This window comes from Lagenorhynchus albirostris, chromosome 16 (assembly GCF_949774975.1).
Source record: "Lagenorhynchus albirostris chromosome 16, mLagAlb1.1, whole genome shotgun sequence".
In the NCBI taxonomy this organism is placed as follows: Eukaryota; Metazoa; Chordata; class Mammalia; order Artiodactyla; family Delphinidae; genus Lagenorhynchus; species Lagenorhynchus albirostris.
The window spans coordinates 31,294,222-31,319,821 of record NC_083110.1 but is presented as its reverse complement, the minus strand read 5'-3'; the positions used below and the strand labels follow the sequence as shown (position 1 = coordinate 31,319,821).

General features: G+C 47.8%; 1 protein-coding gene across 1 annotated transcript in view; it reads right to left on the bottom strand.

Annotated features, from left to right (window-relative positions):
* Positions 1 to 870: 870 nt before the first annotated feature.
* The window catches only part of SH2D4B (SH2 domain containing 4B), an 81,121-nt gene continuing 56,391 nt past the window's right edge, over positions 871 to 25,600 (bottom strand). The window contains exons 6-8 of the mRNA XM_060125703.1: positions 23,002 to 23,126; positions 5,423 to 5,643; positions 871 to 1,822 (exon numbers count right to left, since the gene is read on the bottom strand). Coding sequence (XP_059981686.1) covers positions 1,730 to 1,822; positions 5,423 to 5,643; positions 23,002 to 23,126 — 439 coding nt within the window. The 3' untranslated portion in view covers positions 871 to 1,729. The remainder of the gene's footprint in view (positions 1,823 to 5,422; positions 5,644 to 23,001; positions 23,127 to 25,600) is intronic.

Sequence of the window (25,600 nt, the reverse complement as noted above, 5' to 3'; positions counted from 1 at the left end):
TCTCAGAACAGTCCCTCCAGAAGGGAAGAGGAAGGGAGAAGAATTGATCACCATCCTCTGTCTCCCATTGATCAAAGGTTCCCCTCATGGGGAGTTAACCTCCAGGCTCTCCTTGGCTGCATGGCGTCTTAATTCCTCTGCAGTAACAGAAGAGAGGCCCATAGCACCACACGAGGCAAGGCACCATTGGCCGATCAACACGGTGGGAGAGCCGTGCAGATCTGGTTTCAGCGGTGGCAACTGGAGTGAAACAAGTGGCCAAGGTGATCTGAGAAACAGGTGAGGCAAGGAGTGGAGTAGAACATAAGAGATGCCTGATACAACCATCAAGTAAGGTAACCAGTTCATTGATGGCCACAGAGTCCATTCATCCTTTTACTCCCACCAAATACAATGCTGCCAGCATTATTATACTAGTCAGTTTCAGGGTGAGATTTGAACCCAAGTCTTCTTGATTCTAGAGCCTAAAATAATCCCATGATAACATGCCATATACAAATATATATTTTATATATATATATATATATAATCCATAAATATAAAATACGAGTATGCACAAATAGACACCATCGCTGAAAGTTACTGAGTTACTGGGAGAGTCTTCTTGTTAATATGAAGAACACACTCAGTATAAATGGACAGTAGAATCAAAATCAAAAGAAGTAGGAAGGGGCTTCCCTGGTGGCGCAGTGGTTGAGAGTCCGCCTGCCGATGCAGGGGACACGGGTTCGTGCCCCGGTCTGGGAAGATCCCACATGCCGCGGAGCGGCTAGGCCCGTGAGCCATGGCCGCTGAGCCTGCGCGTCCGGAGCCTGTGCTCCGCAACGGGAGAGGCCACAACAGTGAGAGGCCCGTGTACAGCAAAAAAAAAAAAGAAGTAGGAAGGCAGAGGTAATCATTTGAGTAACCTGCATAAACAGGACCACATCCTAGAAAGCAAAGGCCTTATCAGATGTCTACAAGCCATTCTTGAATTTATAATTCCCCCTGGGGCTTAGGCATATCTGTAGGAATACATGAAACCACTGCCTCAATATTGCAAAACCAGGGCCAAGATATGATTCCAAGACAGAAGAGGAATGGCAGAAGAGGGAAATACGAAGGCAGGGCAGTATCAGTCATCTCTTCTGGAAGCTGGGGCTCAGACGCCTTAGGTAATTCCACTGATAATATCAATGAGAGTGACAATGAGTATCATTTAAAACACAGTATCTATGCCTTCCATATAAATCCTTTACAATATTTCTTCTCTAATCCCCATGACTTTATAAACAGTGACAAATAGAAAACAACTTACTAGAAATCGTTGCTGATGAGTGTTGGAAAACTTTCAGAAGAAGTGCAGTCATTCAACAAACATTTATTGAATGTCTAGCATATGTTAAACTCAGAGTTCGGCACTGGAATTATTTGTATAATTAAAACATGATCCTTGTATTCTAGGAATTCAGTTTAGGGCAGCCATGACAAAAAGGCTTCATCTTCTGAGGTTGTATCTAAATTTTTCAGGAAAGAGTTGCACCAGCTGTTAGCAATTTCTGTCCTGGGCACTGGGTCAGGAACCAGCAGCACGTACACCATATATTTCATATTCCTTGAAATATGCTAATCTACTTGTCCCTGTGGATGGTGGTGGATCTTCCAGAAGGCCATAAGAATTTGAGCTGGGAAGTTCTTGAGTTCAAAAATAGGATGCCCCACGGAGTCCAACTGAGAAGGGGGAAAAATATCATTCAAACAACAGATGGTAGTCTGGCGGGCTGTCCCTCTGTCCACAGGGTTCCTGCAGCAACTCTCCCCCTGAAACAGTGATAATTTCCTCCTAAAAGGAAAAAAAAATGGAAAATTCACTTATAATCAAAAAAAGGAAATAAAGGTCCACCAGAGAGAGACCAGTTCGAGATAGAAAGACTAAGAATATGTATCTGCCTCCTCTGCATTCAAATTTATAGAAATGGCAGGGAAAATTTGCTTTTAAAAAGAAATAAATCCATAAAAGCATGGGAAAATAAGAAGGAGGACCACCAACAGAACAAAAATGTTGGCGAACACTTGAAAACCAAAGGCAATACAGGATGAGATTGTCAGAGGAGTGAATGTGGGGCAGGGGCAAGAACAAGTGTCAGTGGGACAGGCTGGGGAACTCCAGGTGGCAGAGGGCTCTGCCTCAGGCAGGTCAGGAAGTGAGGAGAGGCACGCAGTTCCTTGGGAAACCAAAGAGATCCAACTAGTTCAGACATCTCCACGCCCAAGGATGAACTACTCACCGTCAATTCCGTCCCTCACTTCATGAACAGATTGGATTTGGGAAACAGGGACTATATCCACGGATGAATAAACAGGAATTTCAAAGTTCAAAGATCCCCTCAAAGCCCCAAATTTATAAACATTTAAGGAAGATCATAACCATAAAAGAAAGATGCCAAACTCAACAATCGAAATGACTCCCAAGGAAATATCAGGTTTATAAAGCAAACAGAAAGAGTCTTTAAGAGATGCGTATTAATCTCCTCACTGGAATAAGAAGATAAATCGTCCATGAAACAAGAATGGACTATTATAAAATAGAAGAACCAGTTAAAAAACCTGGAAATGAAAGGGATGCCCATTTAAGTTAAAAAAATTTTTTTCAGTGGACGACCTGGAGAGCAGAATGGACGTAACTAAAGAGCAATTTAGTCGCCAGAAGAATTGACACATCAATAAGAAAGAGACATCTAAGGAGAAAAATGGACAAAAGACATTAACACAGTTCACAGAAGAAATCCAAGTGGCCATTGAACACATGAAAAAATCCTCAGCATCAGTGGTAATCAGAGGAATACAAGCTAAACAACAGTGAGATACACTGCCCATCTTATGGGAAAACATTAAAATGACTGATAATCCCCAGTATTGGCAGCAGTGTGGGGAAACAGCCTCATAGAGTTTGGGAAGAAGCATGAATTGGCGCTACATTTCTGGAGGGCAATCTGGCAGATCTTTTCAAAATAAAATGTGCTTAGTCTTCTATCCAGCAATTCCAGTTTGAGGGATCCATCCCAGAGAAAGACTTGCACATGTGCCCAAAGTGACACATGCAAGCAAGTCTCTGCAGCACTGTTTGCGATCACGAAAACCTGGAAGCTACATAAGTGACAAGCAAGAGGAGGATGGAGCACGAAACTGTAAGATACATCCACACCAAGGATGCGGTGCATGCACGGACATGAAAAGATCCCACAGGTGTACGTCATGACAGCCAGCACGTCCTGACAGCTTACAAATGCCAGGTGTGTTGTTTTAGTGCTTTACACAGTGATATCTTATTGAAACCTCCCAGTGACCCTGAGAGGTGAGTCCTATTCTTAAACCTACCTTACTGAGGAGGAGACTAAGGTCCCAAATTTGAATAGTTGCCCAAAGTCACACACAGTAATGAAGTTGGGATTTAAAACTTGGCAGCCCGATCTCGGGGACCATGCTTTCAAAAAATACATTCTATGAAATATTAAGCAAGTTTTAAAAAATCCAATTGCTAAGCTCTTGGTAAAGGATTATCCAATTTGTGTGAAAAATAACAAAACTATGGACATACATTTTGTTATATGCATAACAAAAAAATTCATGTACATAAATTTCTACATTAATGCCCAGGAAATACCTGGATAGGGAAACAGCAGACTGGTAATTCAAGATGGAGGATAAAAATGGGGGCTTGAAATGAACAAGACTTCCGCTTTGTACTGTATTTGATTTTTCTTAGAATGTGATCATAAATTAATTGTGTAATTAAAATGTTAATTTATAAAAGCTGACCACCAGATCTACACAGGGGCATAGACAAGATCTCTCTTCAGTGTTAGAAACTCAGTTGCCAGCCTCAGACCCTACATTTGGGAGAGGGTAAAGACCTCCAAAGACATCTGGTCTAGCCTTCCTATGCAGGAACCTGTCCATAGCATCTCTGAGAGACGGACATTCACCCTTCCAGGGACAAGGAGATCATCACTGCTAAGCAGCTTGTATTGGACAGAGAGAGCACACAACGCAGCTTAGAGGAACAAGCATAAGCTTTAGACGCAGACAGCCTGGGGCTTATCTCCTGGATCTAGCTGGTACCAGCCATGAAAACTTACACAAGTTACTCAAACTCCCTGACCTTGGTTTCCTGATCTATGAAATGGGACTAATATGCCTCCCTCCCAGAGCCATGGTGAAGATTAAATGAGAACACGGATGAGAGCAACAGGCAGAACGATCGACACAGAGAGGGTACCAATATCCACGCACCCCTCCTTCCTCTTTCCTATAGTTGTTAGAAGGCTCTTCCTGATGCAAGTAGAAATCTGCTTTCATCCTGGTTAGCCTAGTTTTCTGAGCAGTCCTCTCCTCCCAGCATCTAGGTATTTGTAATTGGGGGTTTTCTATGTGCTTTACTTATAAGTTCAAGTTAAGAGCTGCCCTAGGGCCCTGGGGACATCCATGAAGAAAAAGTAATACAAATCCAAGAGTCTCTGTTATAGCAAAAGCCCAGTGAGGCGGTCAAGTAATGCTGTGAACATTTCTACGCCTGCAAAGCTCAGGGAGATGGGGGACCCCTGAGCTGCCACAGCTCTGTCTCCCGGAAATCCTGAGCCGCCCCCCGCTTCCGGGTCACTGAGCTTCACCTCTGGCTTTCTCCCAGTTACTACTAATGCCAACAGCCACGTTAACACAAAAGTTGTTTCTTTTTATATACATCGTTTGGAAGAAAACATCTTTCACAATGAGAGGTCCACGACAGGGGACCAAATAAGAAAAAGAGTTGTGGGAAACAAGAACACGCATACATACCACTTCACAGTTGGCGCCGTTATGTACATCCCCCCATTTAACACTCACAGGATCTGAGTTAACTATTATTTACATCCATTTGCCCGGTTAGCAAACTAAAGCTCAGTGAGACTAAGGAAGCTGCCTGAGGTCACACACACACTAAGTGGCAAAGCTATCGTTGGAACAAGAGGCATTGTAACTGAAAAGCTTCTCTAACCACAGGGTTGCCTGCCCAGCTAACTTGACGAAGCTGTTGAAGGCCTGCCTAGAATGTCCTCAAGAGGGACACCCTGGAAAAAGCTGGGGCTGAGACATGGGCTGGGACAGAAGGCAGGTCAACCAGCCCCTAAGTGTTGACAGCAGGCAGCACTCAGGTACTCAAGGTGAGAAGCGGCTTGGAGACGGGCGTTTGAGGTGCCCGCATGAGTAGAGGGTCAGCCAGAGAAGAGCAGCGGCCCCAGAGCCTGGTCTAGACCACCTCTTGTCTCTTCTGCCAGCATGGTCTAGATCCCTGTGACCCTAAGGACCTTCTGGGGCTGCTTGCTCACTCTCCATCCCCATCTCTTAGAATGCCCACAGCCTGCCTCTCCCTGCCCACCCCCATCAGCACCCCTAAGAGAGATACCTTGTGGAAATCAATGAGATCCGTGAGCGTTGCATGGCGATTGGGGTCCACTCCCAAGAAGCTGTAAAAATCCCCAGAGGCATCCACGAGAAAATGCTTGAACCCTTTCTGCAGGCGGTAGGAGAGGGTGTAACCCCAGATTTTCTCACTGACCCGGACCAGAAATGCGCCCTCAGTCATATTCTCAAGGAGATCTTCAGCATCTTCTCGGCTGATAATTCCTGTTTTTTTTTTTAAAAAGAAACAAGTCAGCAGATTCTGCAACCCCTTCCCCAGCCAGCTACCCTCCCCAGATCATTCCTGCCCCTCAGCCTTGGTCAAAGGTCTAGAGAAGGGAGGGGCCTCAGGAGCTGTCCAGCACTTCACTTATTCTACTGAGGAGACACCTTGGCCCGGAGCAACTAGCAGTGAGCCTGGGGACAGAGTTGCTACTCGGACCCCAATTTAGCAAGCTTTCCCCCAAATTAAGCCACACTAATTTGGATTAATTGGGTAAAACTGGGTAAGCAAAGAATTAGTAATGAGCTGGAATTATAGCACCTATCGATTACAAATACAAGTCAACAAGAATTGCCCTGTGGAGAGTCTTAAGAGTACTGCTTTAATGACCAGACCGGAATGACTTACGATTACTGCCTCGGTTATCTCTCTGGTACCCATGAGTGAGCACCTGAAAACAGTTATTTCCTCTTAAGAAGTAAAAAGACTTCCTCTGTCTACCTGTGGACACCAGGCAAACAGTTTCTTAATAGGGGCACATAATTAAGCTCCACTTCGGCTCAAAGAACAAAACGTCCTCAGGTTCTGCAGTCCTACACAATGTGATTTCACCACAGTTAGGAGAGTCAGGTCTGACCTTGGAGGTGTTTGTACATCAGGGTCAATCCCCCAAAAGGCTCTTCAGGAGCTGCTCTCCTCTAGGGAGTGAACGAGAGGCCATGTGTCTGGTAGGTCAGGCTCTAGAGGGGGCGGCGGTGGGAAGAGGAGGGGTGTCAGGAGACCTAGATGACCTGCCCACCTCTGCCCTCACCTGCGCATGGGACCTTCAGCCAAGCCCTCAACTTCCCCAGTGTCCTTTGACGTTTACGTGGCAATCTTAATCTACCTACTTCAAGGGCGCATCACGACTTTCAAGTGAGACCAAGAATTGAAACTAATTTCATAAACAGAAGAGCTATAGAAATGTGGGCTCCTGCTCTCAGCTGTTATTTGGGGGAAAGGTAAATTGCAACACAATGTCCTCTTACACACCTACTTGTTTGCCATCTGCATTCATTCAGCGGGATTATTTATCGCCAGTCACATAGCAGAGGGTAGAAGGTAGATGGGCTGCTCATCATCATGACCCTGAAGGCACTGCACGCTGTGACTCCCCCGCACTGCACCCCTGGTGCCATTGCCATGCTTCACTGTAGGGACACTCCCTTCCCATATCCTTCCTACTTAACAGGAGGTGTGGCAGGACTTCCGTGTGCCCAAAGCAGAGGACACAGAAGCAACCACACTGTCACATGTCCCCCTTTTAAGACAGCCAACACAAATGGGGGCCACCTCTTTCCTCCTTGCCCAGGACTTACCAAGAGGCAATCAAGCCAGCCACCCGCTCCCCAACCAGGCTGTATAAGCAGAAAACCAGGGAGAGAGAAGGAGAGAAGAGGGTGGGAAGCACTCCCACCGCGGGCTGCCCGAAGAATCACACATACATGCCATGCAGGAGGGAGGATGCTCCTTGGATGGCCTCGGTGGGTTCAGCCAGAGAGGCAGGGACAGCCAAAAGAGGACCAGCCGAAAGGGCACGCCCAGGGTTCATCAGAAGACTCAGCACTGTCCCCCACCCTCCTCCCTGGCCCAATACCAGAGGACCTAGACCCTAAAGGTGTCTAGGGCAAGGAGGTAAGTAAGGGGAAACAGAGATGGAGCCAAGGGCTGCGAGGAAGAAGGACCAGAAGATGTCACCTCTGTCCCAACTCCAAGTACCTCAAGCTGAAGCCCAGCCTAGACTTGGGAGTTGGAGAGGAGGGGAGTGTTACAATGGGCGGAGGACTGAACAAACTTAAATATGACCTTTTTAATACGCAAAAGTGACCAGTAACCCCAAAATGACAATGCCATGCATCTCTGCCATCTAAAACCCTTGAAGGGCTTCCCACTGACCTCCGTCTGGCAGAGCCTGGCTCAGGAACAACGGACACCAGGCTCTGAATGCCCGATTTGTCCCAGCTGACCCTGAATCCTCATTGAAGGATTCCTCTTTTCTCCCAGGAATCACAGGCTGCTGGTCACCTACACTCTACCTTTGTGTGGGTTAGAAAAAGATGTCCCTCTGGGTGATTGAACTAGAAAAAGGTGCCTCCCTGGGCCAAAATGGCTAAGCTCACTTTTCTGTATTTCAATCCATTCTCCCCCAAACTAGCCCCCTTGGCTTCCCTTTATTCAGTGTACAACTTGCTTAACCCCGTCAGGAAATCATTTTTATCCCAGGAGGCTCCTAGAACGTCCCACCTCTGGACTTTTATAACCTTCTGTCCAAACTCTACGGTATATTAGTAAAGTGGCTGGGAATAGCTCAAGGACAGAGCCTGTGATGGCCGTGGGAGTGTTCTGTTCAGCCTCCCTTACAGAGAGACCCTGCTTCAAGGAGCAGCAATGCTGGTGAGCTGACAGCCTCCAGCTGCTAGTCCTTCAGGATCCACTGTGCACAGGGGGTACTATGTGCCTGACTCGGACAAGGGGTACTATGACGGAGCCCAAGGGGTACCAGAGCTGCCATGCTTACCCAATGTGGGACTCCTCTAGCAAGCAGTCTTTCCTCAAGAGCTTCCCATCAACCTGACCAAGATGTTCTCTGAGCTGCACTCCCATATCAGGTTCTTCCTCCCAATAATCTGTCCTTCCTTCCCTCTGCTCCTTCACAGGTGTCAGACCTGTACCATGTTCAGAAGACTCTCCCCATCTGTCCTGCTCTGTCTCCCCTTTATCCTTCACAGACATTTCCTCCAATAAAGCTCTTGGACTTCTGCTTCTGGAAGACCTGAACAGACACAGAAATCTTATCTTTGTATTCCAAGTGCCTGGAATGTTGGGGGCTTGTTTGGAGCAGTGATCGTGCACATGGACTAAAATCACAGCTCAAGGACTTGATCAATAGGTGGCTTTGGGAAGGTCACTTAAGCCCCTCTGAAACCCAGTTCAGTGACCTCATCTATTAAGTGGTACTGATTATAACACCTACATCATACGGTTGTTTGAGAATTCATTACGTTAAGGCATAAATGTGCTTATCACACATGTGAATGTGCCTGAGAACATAATGACTACCCGATACAATGTAACTCATTTGCACTGGATACACTGAGTACACTACACACATGCTAGTGTTGGATGTTACCTTGAGCTGGTAGCAGCAATGGTCATAGTACTGCCAAGCTGTGCTGCTCACTACCCGCACGCACAGTCCTCTCAAACAGAGGCTGCTGAAGGTGACTTCCTCTGAAGGGGACCACTTGGGTCCCTGGGCCCCAGCCTGGGATATTCCTGGGAGACTCTCCAGGTATCTCAAATAGTAAGCATCTGTGAACTCTGCCCCCTCTTTGATACCTACCTGGGGATCAGAATTGTAATTTGGCCCAAGACCAAAGGTGATACAGCCTCATAGTTCAGGATGGCAAAGAATTTCACAGAAAACCTGACTCCTAAGAGAATGAATTGGTGGCTGAGGGCCGTGTAGGATGATGGTGAGGAGAGGCTGTTAGGTTTTCCTGCCCCGTTCACTCTGCTCTCCATCGCTCTCTCTCTTCTGGATCACCTCGAAGCCAAGTGTACTAGGAATTAGCATTAATCATATCCCATCCCATCCCACCTCCTCTCTGAAATACTCTACAACCTCCTGGCCAGGGAAAGAGGGGAGGGCCTCACCTCACCACTTCTGGCTGGGGAGTGAGCTTACCGCTGGGATCATGGAAACTTTCTAACTCTGCTAATGACTAGGATCTTCTGCTGAGGGAGATGGCCTTACCAGACGATGTTCCAGGGTAAGTTGCTCTGGAGTGATTATTGGAGTATGCAGCTACACGTTCCTTCTGAGCCAATTCTCACCCCCAGACAATAGGAAATGTAGTTTTTCCAGAAACACTTTCTCTCCTTCCTTCCTTCCTTTTTTCCTTTTTCCTTCCTCCCTTCAATAAACATTCATCAAGAACTCTCTAGGAACCAGGTCCCATGCTGGGCACCTGGGAGTCAGTATTAAATGAGAAATAATTCCTGCCTTCCAGAATCTCTGACTCTGGACTGAAATCAAGATTAGCAAAATTTTTTTAAGAGCGGGCGGGGGAGGGGTGGTGCTCGCTGTAACTAGTGGCGATAAAGGCTATAGGGTGTGGGCTCAGGGAGGCGACCCACCCAGCCCTGGAGCCCAGGGATGGAAGCTCCAGTTAGACTGAAAACAGAAAGGTTAAAACAGAGAGGCAAGGAAAGGAGGGCAGTTTGCAAAAGGAACGAGCAGGCGATTCTTTGTGGCTGGAGGGAAGGCTAAAGTAGGAGCTGGGGGGAATTCCCTGGCGGTCCAGTGGTCAGGTCTCTGCACTTTCACTGCTGAGGGCTCCGGTTCAATCCCTGGTTGGGGAACTAAGATCCCGCAAGCTGCGCAGCGCAGCCAAAAATTAATGAACTGTTTTAAAAAGTAGGAGCTGGGCAGTGGCAAGACGTGTAGAGGCTGGCAAGGGTCAGGCCCCAAAGTGCTCTCCATACCATTAAAAAGGATTATGGACTTAATTCTGAGGGCAATGGGGAGCTACTGATCTTCCCTAAACAGAAGAATGTGAGAATGTTCAAGGGTGGAAAATGGATTGAAAGGTATGGATTGGAGTCATACAAGCCAGGGATTTCAACTCACTGGGGGCTTTTTCACCTAAGTGTTGCTTCACAGCTCCATTTCCACAGTTGTGACATTGGTATCCAGCTCCCAAGCCACTAGGCTACCAGAAACGGTTTCTGTTTTGAAGCAGAAAGGCAAAAGGATACACCAAGGGTCACATGAGAGGCCTTCTATCAAAGCCAGCACTGGGCAGTATCTGGGGACTCAGTGGCCCTCATCTCATTTAGCCTTCCTAACAACCCTACCGTCATCAGTTCATAACTGAGGACACTGAAGGTCAGCAAGAGTAGTGACTTACCCAAGGTCACAGAGCTATTAAGTGGTGGAGCCAGAATTTGAACTCAAGTCCTCGGACTCCAAGTCCAGTGCTCTTTGCTCTACACCAAGTTATCTCATGCAGAGGACAGCAAGTGCTGTGAAAGACACAAGAAGGAGGAAATTAATGAGGCCTGTAGAAGTCAGGGCAGGATTTATAGAGGCAATGAAGGGGGATGGGAAGTGCACCTTGAAGGCTGGGTAGATGCTAGGTGAGCAGAAAGGAGTGACGATGAGGTGAGAGGAGAGAAGAAGGGGTAAGTGAGTGAAGCGTCACAGTGAAGACCAAGAATGACACAACCATGGGATATTTATATAAATGTGACATAAGTTTAATCTACATCTCAGGAGCTTAAGAGACATGGAGAATGGAATGAAAGGTCTAACACATGTATAAGCTGAATCCCAAAAAAGAGAGAGGAGAATGAAGAGGAGGGAATATTAGTCAAAGACACATAACTGTGAAATGGCACAAAGCTACTCAATGTCTCATTTTGTCAACCGGAGAGAAAAGGCAGATTACCTGCAAAGAATAAAAAATTAAACTGATGGTTGACTTCTCCACTGCAACAATAGAAGCCAGAGGACAATGAGATAATATTTTCAGAGTGCAGAGAAAAAAATAATGGTGTTTAATGAAACTCTTTCAAGGTGAAGGGGAAAATAAAGACGTCTTCAGAAAAAAAAAAATTTGAGGTTTGACTACTAAGAAAATTCTAGAGGATATACTTCAATTAGAAGAAATATAATCCTACACAGAGAATCTGAGATGCTAGAAGGAATGATGAGCATGGCTACTGTAGGTCAATTTAAAAATATATATTGACTTACATTAAAATTGTAAGTTCAACATTAGTGTATCTATAATTATAATTGGTAAAGTCAAGATTATACATGGTGTGAACAGAATGCTGTATAGAAACTATATGTAAATTATTTGTCAGCATTTCACGCAAGTGTGATTATTTTCTAAGGCCCTTCTTGCTCTGGTTTTATGAAATATGTGAATGTAGTATTTTCATCAATAAAGTTTAATACGCTAAGCATTAGTTTAAAATTTGAATGAGAACAATGTTAGGTAGATATGAAGTTATTTACCACATGTTGTAATGATCATGTTTTGAATTGATTTCAATATGCAGTATTTGAAAAATGTCAATACATACAGAAAAGGAAATGAGTGCAATTAAGTCAATATATTTTTAAAGCAATTTTTATAATTTAGCAGACATTGCATCTTAATATAAGTAACTATTAAAATCGTGTCCTTGTGAAAAAATAAATAAAAATATATATTGACTTACAAAATAATAATAATGGGTAATTTGAGGGTTTGAATAAGATAGAACTATAATACTGGACATCTTATCAGTTGAGAGAAGGGTGCTTGGAGTTTAAAAAATCTGTTTGTTTAGGAAGAGGGTAAAGATATATATTAACTTTATAATATATTAAGTATGCATGTTAAATCACCTGAATTAACCACTAAAAGATAGGCATTGTTGTTCTGTTGTTCTCCAACAACAGAAGTGGGAAAATGCAATGAGAAAAAAAAATTTTTTTTTTCAATGAAGTGTGAAACAAGCCAATAACTGAAAAATAAATACACTATAGTTCCGTTTATATTAAATTGAAAAACTCACAAAGCTAAACAGTCTAGTGTTTGGAGATCAATATATAAACAATACATGAAGCAAAGAAATGATGGACAAAATACTGAGGACAGGGATCGTATCTGGTGGAAGGAAGAGGGCTGCCTGGTGAGAAGCACACGGGCTTCCAAGGATTGGTGATGTTTCCACTCCTTAAGTTTTCATTCTGCCCTGCTTTTCACCAGGGTCAGCGGCAGAAGCAAACAGAGGTGTAACCTGGAAACTGAGGCAGAATCCCAGCATACAGATGGAGGCCCTTGATGGGGACTAAGGGGAACAGGGCACTGGACCTGAGCGGGCCCACAGGTCCCTGATGTGTCCAAGGCTTCTCGGGAGGTCAGAGGCAATCCGACTAACTGCAGCGCCCTCTATGGGGACACTGCCCAAAAAGACAGGGCCAAGGTCAGGGGACAGAGGCCCTTCAGGGCAGCAGCCCCCTTCCCCACGGTTGCATCAGGCGAGGGTGAAAAGGTGGGGCAGGCAGATGGCAGCATGTACGCCCGCACAGCAAAGAAGCCCAGGCTCCCATCACCCCCACATTAACACCACAGGCAGGAGTTTGCAGCCAGCACACCTGTGAAGTGGAGCCGGTGCTCCTGACTTCTGTCTGTTACTGCACCTCGAGCACAATTCCCGAGCATTCTTCCTGCCACCTCGCCTAATCATCTCCCTGGATTCCACACACATGCTCTCAAACACCAACTACTCCACGTTCACTATCAAAATACTCAATATTTGCTCCATCAGTGCTATCCGGTGGCAGCCCCAGGAAAGGAAAGGCGCTTTAAGCATACTTGCAAAAGACCCTCTGCTCTAATGGACCCATAAATCCACATGTTAGCAAATCCTAAAGCAGACCCGGGATTCAGTTCCCAACCCCTCTGCCACCTCCGTACCTCCGTCCCTGAAATCGTTAGCTTGGAATTGAACCTCAGTAACCAAATGAGCTCCTTTTATTTCTGTTAGAGCTTCTCCCTGAAAAGAAAGGCAGGCAGGCCAGACAGGACGTTTTACTTTTTATGGTCTCAATTTATCTGACATGCGTATTTCTTAAAGCTTTCACCAAAGCTACACCTCACCGGCCAACAACTCCTCCATTACCTTTCTCATTCATTTCTGTGACTTTCCTTCCCCTTTCTTATTGCCGTACTTTCCAGATGGTATCATTAAGGGGGCTGGAATTATTAATCGCTTCATTCTCAACAGTTTCTCAGAGCATCCTAAAGCCACACAGATTGTGATGAATGAGTTCAAATGCCTTCATTTTTTATAACTCTAAATGAAATTTAGCCACAGTTAACTGCTGAGACGAGTGTTTCTCTGGACAAGCATCTTGGTTCCAGATATATTATGCACAAGAGGCACCATCCCACGCCCATGACTGCCTGCTCCAAGCTGACATGCCAGGTTCAAATCACTGATGCCGCTGTTCATGACATTGTTGCAACCACCCAGCAAAACGACTTCTGAAACTGGCTACACAAGGATCCTGTGTAGCACTAACCTCAACTGGAAGCATAAATTCATTATTTGATTCACGCCAGTCTCACTTACTGTGAGTTCCACTAGGCCAGTTATTTTCCTCAATATGGTGGACATAATTGGTCTTGCCCACTCAGGACCATTTGCCCTTCTTCTGGCAAGGGAATGGTGAGCTTCCTTTGTGAGGCCACACCATCCCACTCGGTCTATACAGTTGCAATGGGATAGACTCTTCCCTGCTCTAGGGATGGTCATGTGACTCAAGCCTAGCCAATCAGAGAGCTCATCCCTCTGGCCATGGTGATTGGTTCAGGAGTGGGCATGTGACCAAACCAGAGCCAACAAGGCAGAATAATGGGACTAATACCAGAAATTATTTGAGAGAAAAGTATGCCCTATCTTCTGTTGGATTCGAACCTAGGAGAATGAACGCACACATGCAACCACAGGCTGATGCATTGCTTGAGAATAAAAACAACATGGAGAGCAACAGAGCTGAGCGATGGAGAGAGGCCAGTTGCTAAAAACTTAAGCTCCCTGGATCAAGCAAAGCCTGAAGCTGGCCTGATGTTTGGGTTTTTCCAGTCACATAAGCCAATAAATTCTCTTTTGAGGATACCAGTACGATTATTTTTCTGTTAATTGCAAGTGAATGTAAGCCATTCGGGGAGGGAAGTTGTCAGTTTTGTTCACCACCACATGCCCTGTACTTAGTACAGTGTCTCACAGACAACAGAAGCTTAATATTAATAATCAACAAATGATTTAACTGCCTTACACAGGGAGCCTGCTCCCTGGTGCCCCTGCCCAGGGAATTCAACAACCCCAAACTCTGACAACTCCCTGTTTTACTGCATTTACTCCATGAGGACTCCATTTATTGCATTTATTGTGGAGACTGGGATAGCATCCCTCAGGAAGTCTATGGGAGGCGGCCCCAGATGCACGAGGAGCAGACACTTGCCCCAGCCAAGAATAAGGCATGGCAGCTGAAACAGCTGTCCCCACGGCCCAGAGATGGCTGGATGTCTCCTAAAGGAACAGCCATCTCTTCATCCTCAAGGAGACATCCTGGACTGGAAAGGAACTGACTCTCCTGGGCACTGCGTGCCCCAGGGCAGTTTCTTAACCTTTGGAGCCTCTAGTTCCTTACCTTGAGATGGCAGCAATGCCACAGTGCGTCACAGATAGGAGCGTGGACTGTGGAGCCAGACCACCAGGGTTTGAATCCCACCACCCCCACTTACTAACAGTGAACCGCAGGCAAGTGGCATCACTTCTCTGTGCCTCAGTTTCCTCATCTGTGAAACGGGGCTAATGCTAGTAGCAAGCACACAGTGTTAGTATGAGCATCAAAGAAGTTAAAGTATGTGATGTGCTTAGAAGAGGGCCCCACATACTGTAAGCACCATGGACCTAACTGCTAGTATTATTACCTCTTCCAGAAAGTTGTGCAAAGGGTAAATGACATACTGGATGTTCGATATTTACTGGACACAAAGCTAGCACAAAGGAAATGGTCACTGAATTACCAGGTAAAACATAAAAGCCAGTGTGAGCCCACACGAGGCCAACCAACCACACTTTGTGGATATAGACCAGTGCACACCTGACGGAGGAGTGGTACCAGGTCAGGTACCCCCTGCCCAGGGATGCCACCAGTCCAAGTGGTGCCTCTGGGCACCTCCACAGCCCCATGCAGGGGACAGGGCCTGGAAGCAGGGAAGAAGGGGTTGGTGATAACTTCATGAGATCAGAGAAATTATAGAAAAATAAAAGTGCATTTTCTTTGTGCACTTAACTAAACTTGAAATGTGGCTACACAAATGTTGGTAATGCCTTACTGTCTGCAGGGGGCGGACAGCATATTTGTGACGATTACAGGAGAAAACACACGTTAATTGCAAGCCATGTTGATCCCCTGCAGGAAGTGTTTCCAGGAGGTTGAATCCTAAAGCAGGGGACACCCTCCTGCCCCGTGCACTCCCGGGGGGCTGATGAGGGGGAGTGTGAATCACAACACCCAAAAGCAGCATCACTATTTTAAACGAAAGCTGTAAGCAAATGACGCTGACACGTGAATGTATAAAGAACTTAAGTACTAAACAGAAGGTAATTTGGGTCTAATAAACTTTTTTTTTTTTTTTTTTTTTTACGGTACGCGGGCCTCTCACTGTTGTGGCCTCTCGCGTTGCGGAGCACAGGCTCCGGACGCGCAGGCTCAGCAGCCATGGCTCACGGGCCCAGCCGCTCCGCGGCATGTGGGATCTTCCCGGACTGGGGCACGAACCCGTGTCCGCTGCATCGGCAGGCGGACTCTCAACCACTGCGCCACCAGGGAAGACCCGGGTCTAATAAACTTTTAATAATTAAGCATAAGTATTACATAAGTCATTTCCAGAAAGCTTCTCAACTACTGTACTGACCATACTTTATTCTCTAGCAAGTGTCAAAGCCGCCATATTTGTTTCTCAGATAAACAGAGAAAGCAGAGCTCACAGTAGGAAGGGGTGGGAGAGAAAAGTCGTGTCATCTGATCTAATCCCCATCATACTGGACAACGCACGCTTTCACTGTCTTGACTGAAGAGCCATCTGGCCTCTGTTTACACATCCCAGCAGTGGGTGCTCCCAGCTCCTGGAGGTAGTTTATCCCATCTCAGGACAGCTAACTGCTAAAAAGATGATCAGACTGAACCAAAGCCAGCACCTTGTGATTTTCACCCAGTGTTCCATTGCTTGAGGCCGCTGACCTTGAGGACATTAGTGGTTTGAAGACACAGCAGCTGTGCCACCCACCCCAAGTTTTCCACCTCAACCCCATGCCTGTTGTCACAGAAATGTGAGGCCAAGGGCTCTGGCATGAGCTGGAGCCCTGGGTGCCAGGGCTGGGATGAGCTTGGGGCTGGGGACTGGTGGGAAACTAGACTACAGGTCCCAGAGCCAAAAAAACCTAACGGCAGTTTCCTGGGTCTAACCTATGATAGAAACTTCCCGGAGTTAGCAAGGTAGGAGGAATCTCTTGTAACCACCAGAAATACGATGAGACTGTCAGAAGTATATTAAATCAATTACATCAACAGAAATCAAGTTTATTGTCACTCTGTGCTTCTATTTAATCCCGATAGAAAATAAAAAATCAGTTCTATCAAATCCAAGCCATCTAGGTCCCCCAACCCCTGTCCCTTCCCACACATTTTAGTTACCCACAGCTGTGCATCAGAGAACAATCTCAGCAAAACATCCAAACTAAAAGTGTTAGGTAGACGAGACACCAAGGGTCTGAAATCAGAAACACGGAATTATAGAGAGCAGAAAGGAAAGAGTTACAATCTTGGGAACACCATTACAGTCGATGCTTTCCTAAAGCAAAAAATAATTTCGCTCTCTTTGTAATCTTTTTTTTGATACCCTATAGCCAGTGCACAGTTCTTTTAAAAAGAAGGAAAAAGATTCCTTTATTTCTTAGTTGAAACAGCTTAAGCAAGAACTTAAGAGAAAAGTAGGTCAACTGACCTACTTCTTTTCTTCTTTAGAAATGTTTGCATTTGGGATCAGAGTTGGTGGAAATTTTCCATTCCAAATTCTGCTCAGGAAAGGAAAATGAGCAATCTGACTTGACGAGATGGATCATGACATGCTAATCATCCTTCCAAATGACCCACGTGTTACCCCTCACAGCTTTTAAAAAAATTTCAAGATGGGTATCATATTTAGAATGAAAAAAAATTCAGACTTTTACTTTTTGTGGGGAAGGCTAAATATGTACCATCTTCCTTTTGTGAACAGTCGTTTGATGTCATCAGTCTCTTTACTTCCAAGTGAGAGCAGCGGCATACTCTCAGGGTATGCAGCCACATTTACATGCTTCAAACCCCGATATGCGTCTCCAAGGGCTACCGTGTTGATTTATTCCATGTAACAAGTGGAAGCATTTAGTGCAAGTTCTGAACACTTTATAAATACCATACATGTAATCCTTATAACACCACCACTACTTTCTCTACCCCTGGTTTCTTCAGCTAGTCCTTGCTTCACATGGATGTGGTGCCTGGGTCCACACCACCCGGGTCCCCCATTCCGGCTGCCACCTCTCAACAGGTTCCAAAGCCTCACGTAGTTTCCTATCCTTCCACTGATCCTGAAAGCCGAGGACAAGAGCCTAGCTGGCTCACTCTCTCCATCTCAGCCCCAGACACTCTAGCCCCTGAGAATGACCCCAAAGACCAAACAGGGCACTCCCAGATTTCCCCTCAAGCTGGGCCAGGAGACCAGTGGCAGCTCTGCTCTGGAAGGCCCACGGATTGAGGAGGGGTGAGATTTAAGAGAAAGAACTCAGGCCGTGCGTAACAGAAGTTCAAGTGAATATACAGTAAGGGATTGTGGATCCAGAGGAGGCGCTTTTTCGCCCCAAGCTCCCTGCCTGGCTAGCAGCATATTCAAGGGGCCACCAGAGTGGAGGAAGAAAACCTGGGGTCCAGAGGCCCTACATCTTGTCCCAGCTCCCATGCTTACTGCTGGGTGAATAAGGGTGACTTCTCAAGCTCTCTGGTCATCAGCATCTTCATCTGTAAAGGGCTAACCATGACCAGCTCGAGGAGAAGTTGAGAGCACCTGTGAGATGGTGCCCGTCAAACCACTCTGCACGTCTACACAGCCAGGCAAACACACAAGACTTCACGGCAGCAGCCAGTGATGAACACTGATCAGCCAGTTCAAGCCTTTCCTGCTCTGTGCAGCTCAGAGAGGATGTGCTGTCCCAGTGCATGCAGTTGTGGGGGACCGGGGCCGGGGGCAGCGAGCAAGACCCCATTCCCACTCAGCCCCGGCCTCCCCAGGCACAATCCTTCCCACCTCCTAGGGGCTGCCGCCCTGCAGGACTCCTGGAAGGGTCATCCAGACGGGGTGCCCACTGCTGTGCCTCAGTTCCTGGACCGCAAACAACATCAGTAATAGGGACACAAATAAGGAGAAGAAGCACAACAGTCACTGGGAGAAGAACACCTCGCTCCACAGCCCGCAGACTCCCGCCCGGGCACCTGCTCTGCGGCCAGCCTCACGCCCTGGCCAGCCTTCCCCATTCTCCTGACCGCCTGAGAAAACTTTGGAGGTCCTGGGGCAATGCCAGCAGAATCACACTGCATCCCAGATGCTAAGGAGAGAAAGCTCTCAAGGGCCCTCGGGCCACCCATCTGAGGAGTCCAGTAGCCATCCTGCTGCCCAATAGTAGCTGCAACCACCTTTCTTCTATTGAAGTGAAATGTGTCTCTTTAGAACTCCCAGCCCCCGAGCCCCTTTAATAATCTCCCTTTCTCCAGACAGGACTCCAGAGATTGGGGAGTAGTGGCTCTGTTCCCCCCTTCTGCAACACAAACATTTCCCCAAATAATCACTAACAATGCTATGACTTCTACATTCTCCCCCCTCCCCCCTTCAAAGACATTCGGCTGCGCTGTGGTCAAGAGCAAGGTGGACAAGGAACCTGAAGGGAGGGACCCAGCCTAGAACCCTGCAGCCCTGGGACCTTCAACACTCCTCTCCTCCACGTGTGCCCTGAAGTCGCAGCATGGGCAGGTAGGAAGCAGTGCCCATTCCACTTAGGAGCTCTGCTTTGCACGGAAAGCCACCCCTGGCTGCTGGACCCCCGCAGGCTGCACCATCCACATGGTGCTTGTCAGAAAAGGCATGATGGGAACACCCCACCCGAATGCAGGACAGGCCATCAGGAGATCCACTCCGGAGCCCCAGCTCCACCATCCACTGCGCAGCCAGGAATCTGCCCCATCCACTCCCCGCCAAGCCCTAACTAAGGGCCAGTCGCAGACAGCCAGTGGGTTGCTGCCAGGACAATGAACCACGGACCAAGTGTGACTGTTTTCTAGACTGTTTTCTTTTCTCAGGAAAAGAAATGGGTTCTGACTGAGCCAGTGTTCAGACAGAGGATATTCTTAATAGTTTTAGATACATGGTGAAGTCCAAAAATAGATACTTTTTTCCCCCAACGTCAAGCTTATATGCACTAGCTTTTCTCAGGAGTATTTTTGTATACCAGAAGTCTCTCTGAGAACCACTGGAACGTAACAATGAACCGAGGAGAAACGAGGAAGGACTTTAACATTTTCTCTCTCTCTTTAACAGAGGGGACTTTATCAAGAGCCCCGTGGTCCCAGCGGGGAGCCAGTTCCTCCTTCCCTCCCGCTCTGTGCTCTGAGCCCACGTCCCCAAACTGTTTCCCGGGGAGGTGGGGTCTCTAGTGGCCCACCTCAGTGCGTCAGCACTCACGCCAACGGCTCGTTATGGCGGACAGAGCGCATTTGTTGGCTTGATCTTCATACGTATCCTGTGGAGTCAATGTTATCATCACAGATGGGGAATTTAAAGGACATACCCAAGGCCACAGAGCTGCGAGGTTCTAGAGGGGCCCCAGATCTTCAGACTCCTTGCCCACATTGCGCTTTGGATTACACCTCGACACATCCAAATAACGTTTGATAGAAGGGAAGAAAATAGAAGTCACAGCAGTCCTTTTTAACCTGCAACTAAAATCCATCTAAATTAACTAGGAATGCTTTCCCCAGGAGAGAAAAGATTTATATTGGGATTGCGATCGATGGCATTATCGGCTCAAATTCTCCTCCCCTCCCTGTCTCCATACCCTTTGACGCATGGCTTTGCAGTTCCTCACACGAAAGGAGCAGAAGATATTTCCCAGCGCCTCAATTCTGTGACGTATTGTGGCCAATGGCACGAGGTGAAAGGGACAGGATGCTGGTTCGGAGGCTAGACTTCTGGAGCCTAGCATGCTGCCACGTGCTCTCTGGTTCCTGAGAAGCGCATGCCTGGGCTAGCCTGCCAGTCCCAGGAGGAGCCTGAGAGCTACACGGGGCAGAGCCGCCCCAGTGAAGATGTCCAGCCAAGACCAGCTGAGAGCAGAGCCCCAGCCAACTTGCAGCAGACTCCCTACCAATTAGACTGTGGGGTTTCTTCTCCTGGACAGATTAACATGGGGGAGTCCCACCAAGGATGCTGTAGGGAATTGCTACGTCAGAAGAGAAGTTGGACCTACCAGAAGTTCCAGACTTTGGGGTTTTAGGTATAAGTAAAAAGGGTGGAAACCAACATGGGGCTGCTCCCTTTTTGCTCTTCTGAGCAAAGGCAATATATAAAAAAAAAATACTGCTTACTATCACCATCAATTCATAAGACATAGGACATTTTAACACTAAAACTGAGGAGAGGATATCATCTTCGAGTACAACACAGTCCTTTTCAAGCAAAGGTAGTTGGCCACCCTCCATATGTGAGCCTTTCCCTTTCATCTTGTCACAGATCAACGAAAACTTCGACACATAGCTCTCGTCCGTGGACTAGCAACGTTCCTGCACGCTTTATGGCGGAACTGTGAGAAGAACACGAAATCAGTTACGTAAATTTCGAGACTTAAATCATGGTTCTGGGGCTTCCCTGGTGGCGCAGTGGTTGAGAGTCCGCCTGCCGATGCAGGGGACACGGGTTTGTGCCCCGGTCTGGGAAGATCCCACATGCCGCGGAGCGGCTGGACCCGTGAGCCATGGCCGCTGAGCCTGCGCGTCCGGAGCCTGTGCTCCGCAGCGGGAGAGGCCACAACAGTGAGAGGCCTGCGTACCGCAAAAAAAAAAAAAAAAAAAAAAAATCATGGTTCTGTTTCTTCTGTGACAATATAAAAAGTACATGTCTTTTTCATCAGGATAGAAAATAAAGCTAAAGATAAATGTAAGCACCTCTGCTGTGCCTTCTCCGTTGGCTGCCACAAGTGCAGCAGAGCAGCCAGTGGTTCTGACAAACCCCAATCGCGACAGAACTTTTAAGTTGCACTACGCAGGTGCCCAAGATGCTAGTTTTGTGTTTCCATGATTATGATAATATACAAATGAACAGGAAAGCAGTGATGCAAATGGAACCTCTCACAGAGGCTACAGGGACACATAACAGGAACAGAAGTTAGAGGCAGGGAATCCCCGGGACCAGCTCCCGGGACACAGAGCTAGGCCACACGTGAACGTCGACTGTCGACTTTCTGAGCCATAAAGAGCTACCCCATCCTTCTGTTACATTTGTGGAGGCCCAGGAGAAGGAAGGGGTCTGAAAGTGGATGGTGGTCCCAACAGATTCTATTACCATTCCAAACTATCCGTACCACAGATGCCAGGCTGGCTCTGGCCAGAGGAATGTGAGCAACCATGGCACACGTCAGTTCCAGCCAGAAGCTCCGGGAGCCAGTGTGTCGCTGGCCATGCCCCTCTTTTTCCCTCTGTCATGAGATCACTGGCGTTTCCAATAGAAGCAACTCCTTCTGTCTGAGGCCCAGATTAAAGTTCACGACCAACTCCCACGGGGCATGTCACATGGGTAAGAAATGAGTCTTGGCTGGCAGACGTCACTGAGACTTTGCGATCATTTCTCACTGTAGCATCACTAAGCATAACCTGACTGACGCGATGGGGATGCTATTGAGGTGAAGAACTCAACATCAGTGGCAACAGAGAAAGAGGGTTCATTTGTCTCGGATGCGTTTCTCTACCTGATCCCTGAGCAGGTAAGAAGCGGAGGTGAGGGCTGAGTACAGAGATGCCTAAGACACAGGGCCCCGGCCCCTTGGAGCCCATGGCTAACCGGAAAGGCTAGCCTCACCTCTCATGTGGCTGGGTTTTCTCATTGCTCCCAGATGAACCTCACTCATCAGGCCCTGAGGGGACTCACACACCTACCAGGCCCCATGCAGAGACAGAAGATGCCTCTGAGGAGCCCTGGACGGCCAAGGAGGCTGTGAGGTGAGGGCAGTAGGCAAGAGCCGTGTTCATCCCTTCCCAGCAGAGAGGGCAGTGCACGTCCAGAGCCCTGGGGCCCGCAGTCCCCTGGACTCGCGCTCACAGATGTTGTGCTTGGTCTCTGACCATCTCCATCAAGGTCACTGAGTGTTTCAGCACGCGCCCTGGGGAGATCAAAGCTTGTGCCTTGAGCTCAACACACTCAGTGAGCAAAGAAAGGACAGACGTGGGCCCTCTCTCTACTCCACCCCAGGCAGGTGAGCCAGGAGCGCTGAGCCTTAGCCCTGGGAGACCGGCCAGTCTTCGTGGGGCCGGAGCGGAATTAGCGGAGTCTAAAGTCCTCGACTCCTCTGATTGTGGTGGCCCTGCAGGACCCCGCACCAACCCCAGAGGGAGGCTGAGATGTGGAAGTGATCTGCCCCTGCCCCAGGGATCCGGAAAGCCACCCTACCGTGGAACCAGGGGGCGATGGCTTTGGTGCTCCTCTCAAAGCCCGCGCGGCGAGGCAGCTGCTCCTCCTTAAACCAGCGCACTATGACTTCTCTGGAGACGGGACACAGGGGCCGCTCCCAAGTCCTGCTGAGACAGAGACCGAGCGTGGCAGAGTCAGGGAGAGAGCAGGGGGCCGCGAGACGGGAAGGAAGGAGGGGGAGGGAGTGGGGGAGACCACTGTGAGAGTGAACAGTCCCGACGCCCACACTCACGCCTGTGGACAGGATTAAATGAGTCCAGGTACTTGAAGGCGCTTTGCAGGTCATAATGTACCAGCTGTTATTGTTTTCCCCAAAAGAAAACTGTTGTCACTTAGTTTGAAAAAAAGCCACGCAGGTGCGAGTGCGAAGTAGGATAGGAGGGCATGTCAGAGGGAGAGAAAAGGCATATTTGCCCTCTAGAATGGCCAGGGCGTAAACAGCAGCGTCTATGAAGAAGGATCGTAATGTAATCGGAGCAAAATTATTCACACGTGCGTGTCCTCCGCCCTCCCCAAACCCGCACTGAAGAGAACTCTCATTTTGCCCCTCCCCGTCTCACCCACCACTGCCGTCTACGGGGACACCTGGCTTGGCCAGCTAGCCTTCCATGTTTTATGAGGCAGAACCAGGACAGTGAACAGCCTCAATCTGCTCTGGAAACGGCTGAGCTTCACCACCAAGAAGTAAGAGGGAAAAGGACAGAGGAAAGGGAGAGGGGAGGAAAGAGTCGCTGCACGGGCTGACTTTGGATGGAGAAGCAGGTGTGGAATTGAAGATCCTGGGAGGGAGATGAAGAGGGGCACCTGAAGAAGGTCTGAGTCATAAATCAGATGCTTTCTGCTATTTTCTCATAAGTAAGCCCAGATTTTACTTGTTATACTGTGGTTCCTGAACGCATACAGCGACGGGGCCACGTGAGCCCCACTGATATGAAGCCCAGCAAGGGTTTGACAGCACATTCCCCGTAACAACACACACCCCTGTGTGTAGAGGTGATATGCAGCAAGATCACACTGCACTGCTGTATGGGATGAAAACAGAGCTTCAGCAGACTTTGGGCCCAGCGTGAACAACCACAGCTTTCTCACCCTTCCCCCCTGAGCGACAGCAACCTGGCACAGGCTCACACTGTCACTGCTGTCTGTCCACCTCACAGCACTGGCATTTAGAATTCACCACCACTGTCGTCGTCTCTTATGAAATAAACACCAGCACGATGTCCCCAAGTCTTTGCATTTCCCCCGCACCAACCAACACTTCGATGCTGAGCCCAGCACTTCCTGGCAAACCCCAGAAGGAGCCCCTATTTTTACCTGCCCTAAGATGAATCCACACACACACACACAGTAGTGAACACTGTAGATTTTAGAAAAGATGCAATAAGACAGAGGGTGAGGTTCCATTGAACAGCCTGAAGCCATCATCAGTGGAGTCTGTTCTCCAAACCCCTTGCTTCCCGCTGCCACCTCTGCAGGCTTTTTTTTAACACCCCCTCCAACCAGCTTTGCTCCTCTGTGTCCGCCCTTGAGGATTTCCCTCTTCTCAGGAACCTCAGGTGCTCTTCCTCTTTATGAAGCGGCACACTGCAGCCCTGCCCCAGCCTCTTCCTTCACACTTGCATTCCCCAATAAATAACTGTGCTCAGGGGGAAGAAATATCCTCTGGTTTCTAGGACTCACTCTCCTTAGAAGGCAAGAGGAGGTTATAAATAACAGCAAGGAAAATTCGTTCACTCTTGTCCCTCTGTTTCTAAGCAGAGAATCTGATTCCCCAGAATATAAATGCTAGGACCAAGTGCTCCAAGAGGCCACCTGGCCAGAAGCCTCACTCCTGCACCTGGAACTCTCTCCCATCAACAATGTGTCTGCCCCCGGAATAACCGGGCAAGCGTGGGCTGGCCGCCGGTGCCACGCTTGCCCGGTGCTGAGGCAAGCTGAGGGCAGTGCTGAGGGCAGTGAGGCCACGGGGACCTGTTCCATGCGGCAGCCACAGGAAGGAGGCTGAGGCATGGCTTCTGGTGCCTGGGTCTGCCGCTCCATCTGCATGGTCCCTGATCCCCCTGCTCCACCCAAGGCAGCACACTGTGGCTGTCACTTCTTCTCCTCTACTGACAGCCACACACAGCGAGCCTGGAGCCAGACTGCAACACAGTTCATGCAGCTCTGTCTTCTGGGCCTGAAGGACAAATTATATGTCTCCTTTAAAAAAAAAAGCACAAGAGGAAGAAGGCTTTTCTAACTATGTCTCCAAATCCAGGAAACATAAAAGAAAATCTGACCTCATAAAAATAAAGAACTCCCACATGACAGAAAACATCATCATAAAAGACAAACGACAAATTGAGGGGAAAAAATGTTTATCACAAAGAAAAGCATCCCTAATATTTTCCCTAATATTTAAGGAGTTCCTAGAAACAGATGGCGAAAAGACCAATAACACAATGAAGAGGCAGGAAGGGAAATGAACAGACAGATAGAGAAATACCAAAGGCCCTTAAACATATACAAAATACTTCATCTCACACATAAACAGAAATGCAAATTTAAATTTTCACTGAGATATTATGTCTCATACAAA